This window comes from Rhineura floridana, chromosome 1, assembly GCF_030035675.1.
Source record: "Rhineura floridana isolate rRhiFlo1 chromosome 1, rRhiFlo1.hap2, whole genome shotgun sequence".
Lineage (NCBI taxonomy): Eukaryota > Metazoa > Chordata > Lepidosauria > Squamata > Rhineuridae > Rhineura > Rhineura floridana.
The window spans coordinates 25,095,395-25,110,576 of NC_084480.1; the positions used below are offsets into that span (position 1 = coordinate 25,095,395).

Genomic DNA, 15,182 nt, shown 5'->3' on the forward strand with positions numbered 1-15,182 from the left:
TCCATTCTTCTATAGTTAGAGCTCTTGCTTGCTTCCAGTTTAACGTAATCCACATTTGAACCTCTGTTAGGAAATGTATTACCCTTTCTCTATCAACAGGGTTTTATCAAATCTGAAAAGTACAATTAAAGGGTCATGTGGAAGCCTATATCTTGTTATTATTTCAACCTCATCTGATATTTTTATCCAAAATTTTGTTATTTTAGGACAAGACAAAAAACATATATATATATCTGCATTATAAAATTTACATCTCCAGTACAAATTACTAGCATTGCTACATATATAATTAAGCTTTACAGGTGTCAAATACAATCAAAAATAAATTTGTAAAAGTTTTTTTCAAATTTATATAAATTGTTTGTTTTGGTACATGCTGCTATATTCAATTCCAGGCTCTTGCTGGGATTTGTATCCCCAAATCATTCCCCCAGTTTCTTTGGTAGGTGTTATTAGTCATCTCCATATTTATAATAATCTTGTACAGCTTGCTTAATAAATTCTTCCTATTTTGAGTCATTGAAGGTAGTAGAAAAAGGAAGGCCAAACAAGAGATGGATTGACTCCATAAAGGAAGCCACAGACCTGAACTTACAAGATCTGAACAGGGTGGTTCATGACAGATGCTCTTGAAGGTCACTGATTCATAGGGTCGCCATAAGTCTTAATCGACTTGAAGGCACATAACAACAACAACATTTTTAGTCATTAAATTTTCAAAGGTATTTTCCAGAATTTGACCATTTTTTAACAATAACCTTAAGGCTAAACTTCTAATTTGAAAGAATGGTGGTTGGGACTGCTACATTTCATCTCTGATTTTGACATGTGTTTTAAACGTCCCTTCATTTGTCAGTTTAGCAATTTCAGTTACCCCATATTGTTTCCACAGACAAAAATTGCCCAGAAACATTTCATCTTCTGTTTCTTCATTGTATATAATTGATGTTAGTGGAGATAATCGTGGGCTTAGTTTCCTTTTAAATTTATCCTAATTAATAAATTTCTGGTGCAAATCTGGGATAAATAAATTTTAAAGATGATTTATCTGTCACTCCTAGGATGGGTAACTTTGGGATCTAAGATATATATAAAAAGGAAATAATCTATTCTCCCTACAATTTTAGCAACTAGAAAGACATGGTGTATGTTGTCTTACCAGTTGCAATTTGACCCCTATGCTCCTGCTGAATTAACTTTATGGGGTCATCCAGATTTGAATATAGAGAGGCAGCCTTTTTTGTGGAAGCAGAGGGTTGATTGTGGGATTTATACATTAGATCAGCCAACATGTCCAGATGGAGAATTTTTGTCATTTTCTAAATTACAGCTTAAATAGCTCCTACCAGTGAGTGCTGAATGGAAAATATAACACCCTTTGGTGTCTGTTTATGGACCAACTGCTTTGGCATCTCCTAAATTGTTGGTGAAAATTACTGGATCTTCTCAGAAACTAAATCCACAACTTCTGTTCATAAATGGTTATTAGACCTTTGTAAAGTAGATGTTCAGGAATTTAGAGAGCTGTGGGATAGGAAATAGAATGTGCTGTAAAACCTAAACAATGGGAAATTGCTTTAGAATCTGTACAGAATGTTTCTTTAAATTTGAAATTGAGCTTGATTCAGCAACAAAGTGTGTTTGGGGTGTATTGGACTCCACAACATCTACATAGGAAGGCACTGTCTAACAGGGTTGTAATGCTGGAGGTGTAATGCTGAAAAGGCCTCATTAAGACATTTAGTGTGTGCATGTCCAGGGATATATTGTTTTTGGTCTGAAGTTATTGTCTGTCTCAATTTTGTACTAGTAAAATCCTTGATATCTGCAGATGTTTATGTACTTTTAAACTATATCCCTACAGAATGGGGATTAACGGCAGGACAACAAAAGGGGACGTTGCGAGCCCTTATAGTTGCCAAGAGACTTATACTTTGAGCCTGGGGGAAAAAACACTCACCATCTGTTACACAATGATCTAAGGACCTCACTGCCCTGGCTAAATTTGAACATACTTCTTATAGACATCAGTATCATGTGGATACCTCTTTTGATACAAGCCCTCCAGATACCCATTTAGATGCTTAATTTTAGATGCAAGTACTCATGGATATCGTATTCTCAGTATAAGCTGACAGTTATCTGGGGGGGGTGTCTTTCCCTCTTTGTGTTCTTTGTTAGATTTGATACTTAATAAAATAAAATGCATGTTATACAGCAGGAGTGGAGAACCTTTTTCAGCTTGAGGGCCACATTGCCTTCTGGGCAACCTCCCTGGGGCCACTTGCCAGTGGTGGGTGGGGGCAGAGGTAAAAGTGGGCAGAGCAATGACTATAAATCTTACCTTTGTACACGAGGCTAGTTTTTACACACACACCTCTCTGTCTTCGATCCAGATGAGCAAGAGGAATTGCCAGAGTTCAAGGACGCATTCCAGGCAGGCAAAAACACTCGGGGTGCACAGCAGGGCCAGTGAAGAGTCCCAAGGGCCAGGTAGAAAGGGTTGGAGGGCTGTATTGGGCCCCCAGGCCTGAGGTTCCCCTGCTGCCCTGTTTTACAGCTACCCTGTGTGAAACATTGTGTGTGACATAGTGTGCAGCTGCTATGAAAAAGGTGAATTCCATGGTGGGGATCCTTAGCAAAGATGTTTGCGAATAAAACTGCCGATGCCATAATTTCCTTGCCCAAATCTTTGGAGAATACTGTTTACATCTCAGGTCATCACACCAAGAAGGACGTTGTAGAGCTAGGGAAGATACAGGAAAGGGCAACCAAAATGATCAGGGGGCTGGAGCACCTCCTTATGTGTAAAGGGAGCTTCTTAGCTTAGAAAAAAGGCGAATGAGGGAGGGGGAGATAGAAGTGTCTAAACTATGCACAGTGTGAAGAAAGGAGATAAAAAAGCTTTTTCCCCTGAGAAATGGAAAAAAACTAAAACCCAGGACCATCCAGTTAAGCTGAAGGGTGGGAGATTCAGGATAGGAAAAGGGAAGGATTTCTTCACACAACACATAATTAGACTGTGGAATTTGCTGCCCCAAGATGTAGTGTGGACTCCTGGCTTGGACAGTTCTAAAATGGGATTAGACAAGTGCATGGAGGATAGTGCTACCAATGACTATTGGTAACGATGGCTATATATTACTTCCAGTAATCAGAAGCAGTATTTGCATGCCAGTTGCTAGGCAACGTGAATGGGAGAGTGCTACTGCATTTGTGTCCTGCTTTTGGCTTTGCATAGGCATCTGGTTGACCACTTGCAGGAGCAAAATCCTGGACTAGATAGACCTTTGACCTCATCAAGCAGGCCTCTATGTACGTTCTTGTGATGGGCCTAGGCAGGGATTCAGCCCCTGTTCAAAATCCAACTTGCTAGCTGCCACGCTCCCTACCTTTTAAAGAATACCTTGAAGTGGTTGGGTGATTCTATAGTAACCTTCTTTTAACTAATTTTATATGAGAGCGATTGCAGACTTTATTTAATTCGATTTCTATCCCGCTCTTCCTCCCGAAGGAGCCCAGTCGTGGATGTATGCTTTGTTGCAGGCCATTGTGCAAAATGCATATTGGCCCCTCCTCCCAGTTTAGTTTGACTATATACCAGTATCCAGTGATATACCTTCTGAACAAATATGAAACATTACTGTGAGAAAAAGAAATTTAATTAAATAAGTATATATCTTAGAAATGTATTTAAAAAAAGGTGCAGCTTTATGCGTCATATTAACGTACATGCCAGAAATAGCAGGAAGCTCTCCAGAAAGCAGCATAAGACATGTGCACTGATGACACTGTGCCTTAGTATGGGAAATTTCTAATATGGGCCTCTCTGATTAGTAGTGATGGGTGAACTTCAAATGTGGCACATTTCTGGCAGAGAAAAAGGTTAAAACCTATGAAATTATTATATAACTGCCGCATACAACAAGATGGTCTTCTAGATAATTTAAGAAGATTTCTGGGTTTGATAGGCCCTCATGCACCACACATCCCATATGGCCAGTACTGTTGGTTGCTCCTCACTCTCCGTCAATTTTGCCTGGTTTGGAAATCTAGTAGGCATATTGTGCTCACCTGCACACACTATAAGCCAACTTTTCAATTGGCTAGGATTACGCATACAACCATAGCTCAGTGGTAGAGCACATGCTTTGTATGCAAAAGGTCCGAGTTCAATCCCTGGCATCTCCAGGTAAGATCTCTGGGAAAGATCCCTGTCTGCGGCCCTAAGGAGCCACTGCCTGTCAGCTAGGTGGACTTACAGTTTGATTCAGTACAAGGCATCTTCCTGTGTAACAAAAACATAATCTTGGAAATGTACAGTTTTAATACTGATGTGACTTTTAAGGTTGTTACATCTTACACTTAAAAAAAAAAGCATATACGTTCAAATTGAAAAACACATTGGTGCTGAAGGATTTCTGGATTGTGTTTCTCTGTTCGTTGCATAGCATTACCACTGCATTCCTTCTGCGTCTGAAGTCCATTAATATTAAGGGGAGGGAAGTCCACTGATAAATAGAGGTCAGATGAAAGTTTGTCTGAAGTGCAAAGGGACAAGACCTGCTTTTCTGTAATGGGGCCTTCTGGCATTCTGTCTTTTGCTTCTTACTTGAGAACAGTTGTTGTAGCCTGCACATTAACTTAATTGTAAAATTCTATCTGTTACATTTATATCTTACCTCTCCTCCAAGGAGCTCTTCATTTTAGCTTCACAGCAACCCTGTGAGGTAGGTTGGGTTGAGAGACAGTGACTCATCCAAGGTCACCCAGCGAGCTTCATGGCTGAGTAGAGATTTGAACCCAGGGCTCCCAGGTCCTAATCCAACACTACCCGCTACGCCATGCTGGCTCTCATACTTGTCTTCATTGTGGGGGCTGCACCTCTGAGAGCACTAGGATTTGTTTGACCATCAAATGATAATCTGTTAATTGACAATATGTTCAGCTGCAATCGGCTCTTCCAAGGAGCTAAGAAGGTCCTTATGTGGGCAGTTTCTAACCTTTTATAGTTAACAAAAAGTCTTTGTTGTAATTCTAATATATTTTAAATGTTAAAATGCTTTGTTGTTGTTATGTGCCTTCAAGTTGATTACAACTTATGGCAACCCTATGAATCAGTGACCTCCAAGAGCATCTGTCATGAACCACCCTGTTCAGATCTTGTAAGTTCTCTTGTTTGGCCTTCCTTTTTTTCTACTCCCTTCTGTTTTTCCCAGCATTATTGTCTTTTCTAGGGAATCAGGTCTTCTCATTATGTGTCCAAAGTATAACCTCAGTTTCATCATTTTAGCTTCTGGGGACAGTTCTGGTTTAATTTGTTCTAACACCCAATTATTTGTCTTTTTCGCGGTCCATGGTATCCGCAAAGCCCTCCTCCAACACCACATTCCAAATTAGCTGATTTTTCTCTTACCCGCTTTTTTCACTGTCCAACTTTCACATCCATACATAGAAATCGGAAATACCATGATCTGAATGATCCTGACTTTACTGTTCAGTGATACATCTTTGCATTTGAGGACCTTTTCCAGTTCTCTCATAGCTGCCCTCCCCAGTCCTAGCCTTCTTCTGATTTCTTGACTATTATCTCCATTTTGGTTAATGACTGTGCCGAGGTATTGATAATCCTTGACAAGTTCAATGTCCTCATTGTCAACTGTAAAGTTACATAAATCTTCTGTTGTCATTACTTTAGTCTTTTTCACGTTCAGCTGTTGTCCTGCTTTTGTGCTTCCTCTTTAACTTTCATCAGCATTCTTTTCAAATCATTACTAGTTTCTGCTAATTGTATGGTATTGTCTGCATATCTTAAATTATTGATATTTCTCTCTCCAATTTTCATGCTGTTACCTGCTGGTGATTAGCCACTTGCAAGCAAGCAATAAGTTGACCAGGCATTTTTGCCACCCTGCTAGGGAACTAGCCTCATGTCTGCAGAGGTGTTCTGCTGCTTTGTCTTTATTATGGTCTAAAGTAAAATGCCCATGAAATACAAATTTCATATACAGGAGAACAGAAAAGCCATGTTGAAAATGTTAATGACAGGCTCTTCATAAATACATGCTTAAATGTGCAACTGCTGCAGAAAAAGGCAAATGAAAGACTTGTAATGTTAGCCCTGTGAATTAGACTGTCAGGATGAGGACATGTAAATGCAAGCACCTGTAAGTTTGCTTGAGTTCTCCCTGAAGCCACTTGCTTTGTGCCAGGAATTGAGGGGAGGTCAAAACCAGAGGGGGGAGAGACTTTCTTTGCTTCTGACCACCTTCAGAAGGTTGACACAAAGACAATGATCTTTTTTTTACTTTTGCCCTGGGCTATAAGGACACTCAACGTGGGGAGAGTGATTCCCTGTAAGTAGCTGACCCCTTTCCCTTCCCTTGTATCCCCTGCACATGTTGGAGGGCTTACAGGGTGGGGCTTATGCCTCTTGGCTAGCAAGAAGTGAAGCACCTTTCAAGTTACTCCATAGGATGTGAAGAATTTGAGGAGGGGGTTTCTTAGGGTGTTGCCTTATACCAGGTCAGACTGTTTATCTATCAAAACCGGTTATTATGTACTCTGGCTGGCAGTGGTTCTCTGGGGTCTCAGGCTAACACCTTTCCTATCACCTGCTACCTCATCCTTTTTTTAAAACTGGTGACTCCTGGGGTTGAACCTGAGACGTTCTGCATGCAAAGCATGTGCTCTAGCACTGAACCATGGGGGTCTCTCAGTGTGCTAGTCCAAAAATGCAGACTCCCAGGAAGAGGTTCCTGTTGCCCCTGGTGAGCCCTCAACTGCATTTGTTGGAATTCCTTTTGCTTTTAGGATCGGGATTTTGGGGGGGACTGGAATTAAGGGTCTAAATTCAAGGGATGGATTTATTAGTGGGAGAAAGACATAGTGATTAAGGGGCAAGCCTGATTAAATAAATGGGGTAGTGATATGAAGGATGCAGACACACATCCTTTTTTTTTTAGTACTTAGTGACTTCCTGTGCAGTAAAAAACAAAATCCTATGCTAGGAATAGGTCATGAGAAGGATCCAACACATTTTGGAGCTGCAGGCAACAGCTAGCAAAATACCAAATTAGGACTGCCAAAACCCATACTTGGCCTGTGATTCCACACTTGTTGAACCCTTCTTGGCTCAAGTTCCATGTAGACGTTTAACTGTGACTTCTTTATTGTTGAGATCCAGTAGAGGATGGTGTGTTGGACTCTGAGAAGGGAGACGTAGGTTTGGATCTCTGACGTTTTGAAGCTCACTTGATTTTCTTGTTCTGCTCAGTCTCTCAACCTAATTCTTTTCACGGGGGTGTGGGTAGGATTTATAATAAAATGGAAAAATGCCTCCTAATCCATCCTGAGCTCCTTGGAGAAAGGGTGGGATACAGTTGGAATAAACATGCCTAAAATCACCTTTTGACTTAAAACTGCTTCTAAGTAAAAACAATGGAAGAGTCTTGTGGTGCCTTAAAGACTAACACATTTATTATGATACAAGCTTTCGTGGACTAGAATCCACTTAATCCAATGCAGATGTTTTTAAGTAGCAGCAGCAACTACATGACCCCCATTTATGTCTTCACAGTGAATTGCCATTTTTCTTTCTTTTAACCACTTCCATGTAAAAACTGAAGGTTGCTTAGGATGCATCTTTGCTTTCTAAGCTGAATTCATCTGCTGTTTTTGTGAACTGGTGTTCTCTTGCAGAACAAAGCTCTAATGTGAGAGGGATGTAAAAAGAGTGTTTTGTTGTTGAAAAGCTCAAAATATATATGCTGTTTTCTCCTTCCATCTGATTACAAGCCCATCTCCACATATGTCATGTTGTCGTCACTAACTTCATGTGTTGGGAAAGCAAATTTTTGCAGATGGCAGGCTTTGCTACCTGGGGGGGCTCTCCCCCCAGTGGTTTAGAAGCATTGCCAGGAGTCCCTCATAGGACTCTGCAGAAGTTCACTTTCTCAGTGTGTGGAAGGCGACAGGGACTTAACTGTACTGTCTCCTTGCATGATGGCAATTGTGTGCACGTGTATATGTGAATTAATGCCCAACTAGGGCTAGTGTGAATGCCAGCAGAGATCTCCACTTGCATGAGACTAGCAATTGGAGCAAAAATCCAAGTTAAATTTTAGCAGCTGGATTATGGTAGCTGGTTCCAAGTTTATTTTTCATTTTAAATTCTTGGCTTGGGTTATTAAGCCGTGATGTAAGCCTGGCTTTCAGCTGCAGCGGTGTGCACAGTTCATTAACTCCCTTTTGGACTTGTGTTAGCCCAAGCTGTCAAACAGCATTGTCTCACTTGGCAATGGTGGGAATATTACTGTAAATATTTGTGAATTTTATGCATGTGAAAGATTTGCTTTACCTGGTATTTGCAGCAAAACACACTGCAGCGAAGGTACCAGAGCACACATCTCTTGTCTGAAGTTTGAGTTTCAATTGAGCTTTCTGTTTGTTTTTTGGAGGAGTGCGTCCCCACCCTTTATTTTTCCATGTGGACCAGCTTGTTGTTGGTCAGATTACATGAGTACATGTGAAATCTGTTTCCTAACAATAGTTTGCAGTCCATTTCTTAAGGACTCTGCAGACAGGATTTGGTTGACGACTTGTACCTGAGAGATTGCACCAGTACACATTCTGCAGAGGACAGTGGCGTTAGTCTGTTATAATCCTGTGGCACCTTTGAAGGCTAACAAATATATTATGGCATAAGGTTTTATGGGCCAGAGACCATTTTCAGATGTATAAAACGGTCTGCAACTCTTTAACTCCTTACGACCCAGGGTATGGTGTGAGGGAACATTGTGCAGCAGCCTTGCTGAAGCTAAGCAGGTCTAGGTTTGGTCAGTGCTTGAACTGACAAACATCTGGGGACCCTGTCTATGCCTTGCAGAGTTCCATGATGGAAGGTTGCATATAAATAGAATAAGAATAGTAAAATAGGTATACCCAGCAAGGGTATGGGGAAGGGCCGTAGCTCAGTGGTAGAGCATCAGCTTTGCATGCAGAAGGTCCCAGGTTCAATCCCCGGCACCTCCAGGTAGGACTGGGCATGTCCCCTGCCTGGCGAGCTGCTGCCAGTCAGCGTAGACTATGCTGGGCTAGATGGACCCAGTGATCTGACTCGGTATAAGGCAGCCTCCTCTGTTCCTATGGAGAAGGAAATAAAAATCTGACAAGGGTGGGGGGAGCATTGCAAGAGAGAGAAGGCGCTTTACTATCCAGAGGAAGAATGAATGCATGATCCGTCAGAGTAGTTGCGCAACCCGCTCCCAATTGGAGGACATTGGTGATAAACTAGCATTACCCAAAAAAACCCCACAACCCAAGGTGGGATAATTGCTTTCTCTCACATAGTGGCTCTGCTCCCTGCAAGGAACTGTGTGTGTAGGATGTAGCTGGAACAATCCATTACATATTCTTCCCATCTTTGAGAAGGGGTGGAGATTCTCTTTGCAAACAGTAAGGGAAAGCCCCATTTGAGAAAAACTGGCTAGTGTTTCTTTCTGGTCATCTGGTTTCTTTTTCTCTTCCACCTTCTCCAGGCCAATGAGTGGAATAAGAATGATGACCGCCTACTGCACGCTGTGGAGAATGGAGATGCAGAGAAAGTGGCATCGCTGCTGGGTAAAAAGGGAGCCAGCGCCACCAAACACGACAGCGAGGGCAAGACTGCGTATGTAATTTTATCTAAAATGGCAACCATTTTCATTATTGTATCCCACCTTTCCTCCAAGAAGCCCAAGGTGGTGTGCAAACATGGTTCCCCCCCTCCCGATACTATCCTTACAACAACCCTGTGAGGTAGGTTAGGTTGAGAGACAGGTCACATGGCTGAGCAGGGATTTGAACTCTGGTCTCTCAGGTCTCAGTCCAACACTCGAAGCACTACACCACACATTCTCACCAAAAAAAGGTCACATTTACAGTGAACTTGTAATATTGCGAATTAGCACTTCACACCGTTAAGTGATTCAGATCCCAGCATTGCTGTGCCTGTTTCATTTCTAAACACTGTGTTTTTTTTAATTGGAGGGATATGTCTCACTCCTGTCTTGTGTCAGGCACCAACACTTTTAATCAAGGAAAAGTGCGTTTTCTGCAGAAACCCCTGGAATCAGCCATGCAGAATGATGAATGTGGCTGCTTGAAAGTGTTTGTCTCTCCTTCCCCCATCTTTGATGTAAAAGGCGATATGTGGCCCTCCAAATGTTGTTGAGGTACAGCTCCCATCATCCCTGACTGTGGTCCATTCTGGCTGGGGCTGATGGGAGTTGTAGTACAGTATAATCTGGAGGGCCACAGGTTCCTCATCCCTGCTTTCTGTGTTCTTCACAGGGAACATTGGTGTAAATCAGGGATGAGGAACCTCTGGCCCCTGAGCCAATCGTGGCCCTTCAAAGGGGCCCCATTTGGCCCCCAAGGCCATTTCCCCAAACCGCGCCCACCAGCTGTCATCCCTAGTTATGTCAGCTGATGGGTGGGAGAACAGGGTTTAATCCTGCCTTGGCTCTGCGATTCCATTCCCAGCAGCGAACAAGATCAAGCAGCCAAGGCAGCAGGATCTAACCCCTGCTCCCTAGCTGATGAGCGGAGTTAAATCCAGCTCAGTTCAAACAGGTGCACCTTTGTGAAAGCTCCCTGCCTCCTCTATGCTGCTGGTGTTGCATCTGCTTCTTCAGTTCTCTGGTTCACTCCCTTGTCGAGTCTGAAGGGGCTAGTTGAGCTTTGCAGCAGAACGGGGAAGAGTGTGTGAGTGTAGTTTTTCCTCTTCCCTCCTCCACCTCTTCTCTTAGTTACCCTACCCTTTGCCTTTGCAAACAGCCCGCTTTCCTTCCCTTCTCCCCTTTTGCCCATCAGTTTTCCCTTGGGAAAGCTGTCCCACGGTCAAGGTAGGACAACTCTGAGAAGAGGGGAGAGGAAAAGCGACACTCTGTATTTTACAGGTTTTTCTCTCTCTGCTTTTTGCAGATCCACTGCAAAAGGGGCTTCTCTCAAGCACAGCGATGCTTTTAAAATGCTGGGTGCTCCTCATGCCAAAGAACCACGTTGCAAGCCCTATGTTCAGGTCTTACTTGCGGTCTTCCCAGAAGAGGCATCAGGTTGACCACAGTGAGAACAGGATGCTGGGCTAGATGGGCCATTGGCCTGATCCAGCAGGGCTCTTCTTGTGTAATAAATGTCACTCTGAAAAGCGTGAATCAGTTCTTGCACTGGTGCAAATCTGAGAATTCACATAACAGCCGTGCATTGTAAAGCACTGGATTCTTTGTCAGTTAGTGGAAACTAACAACAGGGCTATATGACAACTTAACTGCCGCCCTGGGCTTCTGCTGGGAGGAAGGGCAGGATATAAATCAAATAATAAATAAACTTGTCCAGAATTAGCAGCTGTGTATGTCAAGCATGCATAATATGATAGTATGTGTTGTGTGAAGAGGTGTCATAGAAATAGGGATGCAGAATGTTGGGTTAGGAGGTGGTTGTCTTTCCTCAGAGACTCCTCTGTGGCTCAGTGAAAGAGGCAAGGATCTTCATCTCCTGATTTTGGTTAGAAAATTAGACGTGTTCATGCTCCCTCCCCTCTCTCTCCTTCCGCATCAGTTTTACCTTCTGTGTTTTGCTTTAACCATGGTGTAAGTTTAGGCCTTCATTGGAGCTGACCATGGTTAACAATAAACCAGGTTTTTTTAAGAACCAGGGTTAGCAACCCCATTTCAAGCCCTGCTTAGGAAGGCAATTCTACTTAGTGTGAATCTTAATGCTAATGTAGATGTAATGCACTGGTTCAAAAAAAGAGAAAGAAATTTGTGCAAGAGTATAAGAAAGGGAGCCTTCTGCTTCAGGCTTCAAAATTGCCAACTGTGATCAGTACAGTACAGCTCCTGTTCTTCTATGGGTCAGACTATGCATAACATTGTTGTTTTTAAAATGTAAATGCAGGCCTGCTCAAACAACTTGTAAAATAAGGCCCACAAGACGCCTCCTGCCACTTTTCCCTCACAGTATGCCCTCCCAAGATGATCCCCCCCCCCCGTGCTGCAGTACTGTGAAGTGTCCCCACCTAGGAGAAAAATAGCTAGGAAGAGGAAATTGTGGACAGGAGAGAGTTCAGTACATCTTGGCAAACCCTCTGTTTGTGTAGAAATTGTACCCATGTTGCCATCCTTTTGTGAATTGAAGCAGACCCACCTTTAGATACAGTTAACGATTGCCATGTATAGTGTGACCTGTCGTCTCTGTGCTTGGGATAATGCTACAATAAAGGACACTTACCTTTAAACATGAGAGCCAGTGTGGTGTAGTGGTTAGAGTGTTGGACTACGACGTGGGAGACCAGGGTTCGAATCCCCACATAGCCACGAAGCTCACTGAGTGACCTTGGGCTAGTCACTGCCTCTCAGCCTCAGAGGAAGGCAATGGTAAACCCCCTCTGAATACCGCTTACCATGAAAACCCTATTCATAGGGTCACCCATAAGTCGGAATCAACTTGAAGGCAGTCCATTTTTCACCTTTTAAAACAATTTTAATGTGTGAATGTAGACCTGGCATGGAGAACCTGTGGCCCTCCATGTGTATGTTCGGACTCCCGTCAGCCTCAGCCAGCGTGGCGGATGGTCAGGGCTAATGCAGTTTGACAGCACTGGGAGGGCCATACGTCTCTCAGGCATGATCCGGACCACAAACCTCATAAGTGTTTGTATATCTTTCCCGTTCCAGTTTGAGTTCTGATGCCTCATGCAGAGTTTCTGTCATGTTTTGCTTCCCTCCCTCCTTAAATAGGAATGCAAGATTTTTGGCATTAATCTTTTATAGCCGCAGATAGAATCGATTTTCTGGGCAGTTGAAAAATAGCTTACAGTTTCATGTCCCATGAGAACACAGAAGGCTTTTAAATGGTGGGTAGATTAGGAGCAGGGAAGCAGCCGTTTCTAGGGAGAGTGGCTGCTGCTGGGCAGTTTCTGGCTACCTTTGAAGCTGACAAGCTTGGAGCCCTTCCGGCTTTGTTTATGGAGCCTTTCTCTTGGCTTCTTACTTGGTCTCTTGGTTCTGTTCAGCTGCATTTTCTGTTTGGATGAAGTAGTGGAATGATGTCGTCGTCTGCAAGTGACCTGAACGGAAACCTCTTGTGAAGCGTTAGAATGGCTCCAAGAAGACTTCCTCTGCATCTTAAATATAGCATTACAAGGATCTGCATGCCTTTTTATTGCCTTTTGAAGAAATGATTTCAGTGGATTGTGTCCAACTAAATTTTCTTTGGAGTAGACTCATTGAAATTAATGGGCGTATGTTACTTGTTCCCATTAATTTTAATGGGTCTACTCTGAGTAGGGCTAACATTGGATACAAGCCAGTCTGTTTCCAAGACCATTAAAGCACATAAAATGTAAGTGTCCTGTGTATTTTGGCTGCATTCATGCACGTATATCTCTACTGTGCATTAGACCAGGGATTACTTAGCCTGTGTAAATCGTGAAATATATTGTTTTTTCAGACTTTCTCAGCTGCAACTTGGGATATGTTGCTTGATCCATTTTTGCAGGGAAACATCACTACCAGATGAGAAGTCTTTGTAATAATTCTGGGGTTACTTGCTCAGATCTCATCTTGTTTGTGGTTTGCTGCCCACTGTGAGATGGGGGAAAAGCATGGATAGTTATTACTTAACCTGATCATGTAAGGGCCAAACTAGACGTGATTTTAATTGAATGTAAACCATTTAATGTGTGTGCTTTCTGAATCATAGCTGCCATGGGATTTTGAGCAGGACTGGAACTGCATGTAGGGAAAGGGGTTTGATCCTTCCCACACACCCCTCACCGTGGCCCTGATAAACATCATGCCCCCGCCCCCTGGAACTGATTAGCTTCAGGAGGGAAGCTTTCATTGGCACCAATAGGAGCTTTCCTAATAACAGGGCAAAATAGCATGTTTTGGGTGTGGGGGGGATGATATTTATCAGGACCATACTGAGGAAAAAGAGTCCATATGGTTCTGCTGCTGCTCAACTTTCTCCCCCCCCCAGCAGCTATTTACTTAAAACTTGCACATTAATTGTTTACACACAATTATCACCTAGTTTGGCCCTGATTCTCTTCCTAGTTTCATACAAATCTGAAGGCTAGAAAATGATCAGCAGTCTTCTTGGGTCATTCACTGCTGATTGTTTTCTAGCCTTGAGATTTGTATCTGTTCACTGTTGTTATTGTGTCACTGTTATTACCAGAAACTAGGAAGAGAATCAGGGAGTCTGCTGGGGTTAGGTAGTTCTTATTAGGCAAGCACCTCTTGTTCTCCCTGGCAGTAAAAATACAATAACGACAAATTAAATCAGTTTTCTGACCTTTCATGACACCCAAAATCAACAGCCCAGTACAGACGCCTCACTTTGCACAATGGTAGGGCTGGCCCTGGCCACCTCCATGGCTGCTCCCAGTACCAGTGTGGTGTTAGCATGGTCTGTGGCTATGTAGTTCCTCTTAATGATGTGGGCAAGATGTCGATCAAGGATAGTGAAACTTTTTCATCCCAAGGGCCTCATTCCCTCTGGCCAACTTTCCAGGAGCCCCATGCCAGTGGTGCAAAGGCCAGAGGCATAAATGGGTGGACCGATGAATGTAAATTTCACCTTTGCATAATAGACTAGTTTCTACATACAGCCCTGTCGCCTCCATCCGGCAACCAAAAGTCATGATCAGAGTCTGTGGACACATTTTAGCCAGGCAAAAACACTCAAGGTGAGTGTGAAGCAGGGCTCGTGAGGTAGTGAGGCATGAGGAGACTTTCGAGGGCCAGGTACAAAGGTTTGGAGGGCCGCATCCCCCTCTGCCCCAGCCTGAGCTTCCACACTCTTGACTAAGATGATGTTGGGAACTGCTATGCAGGTGATACCAATTAAGCCATTCTGGGTAGTCCTTCTCTTGTCTAAACAGAGCCTGACAGCAGTTGTACACATTATGCAGATGGTAGATTGAAGTGGTAGAATTCTGGACCGTACCACTTCAGATTGTAGGAGAAGAGGATCTTTTTTTTTACGGGTCTCGTCAGATTAGACACTCCATGCATGTAATAAAGTAGCATATCGGAGAGAAACGTTTACCATACCCCTGGAGCTTCTTATGCAGAGAGGTTATAATAGAAATGAAAGCGCATGATTCTCCTCCTCCCCCCTCCAACAGTCTGAAG

General features: G+C 43.0%; 1 protein-coding gene across 8 annotated transcripts in view; it reads left to right on the top strand.

Annotated features, from left to right (window-relative positions):
* The window catches only part of RAI14 (retinoic acid induced 14), a 135,489-nt gene that overhangs the window by 68,952 nt on the left and 51,355 nt on the right, over positions 1-15,182 (top strand). For all 8 annotated transcript variants that reach the window (XM_061616024.1, XM_061616034.1, XM_061616070.1 and 5 more), the window contains exon 3: positions 9,540-9,670. In XM_061616024.1, the coding sequence (XP_061472008.1) occupies positions 9,540-9,670 (131 nt within the window). The remainder of the gene's footprint in view (positions 1-9,539; positions 9,671-15,182) is intronic.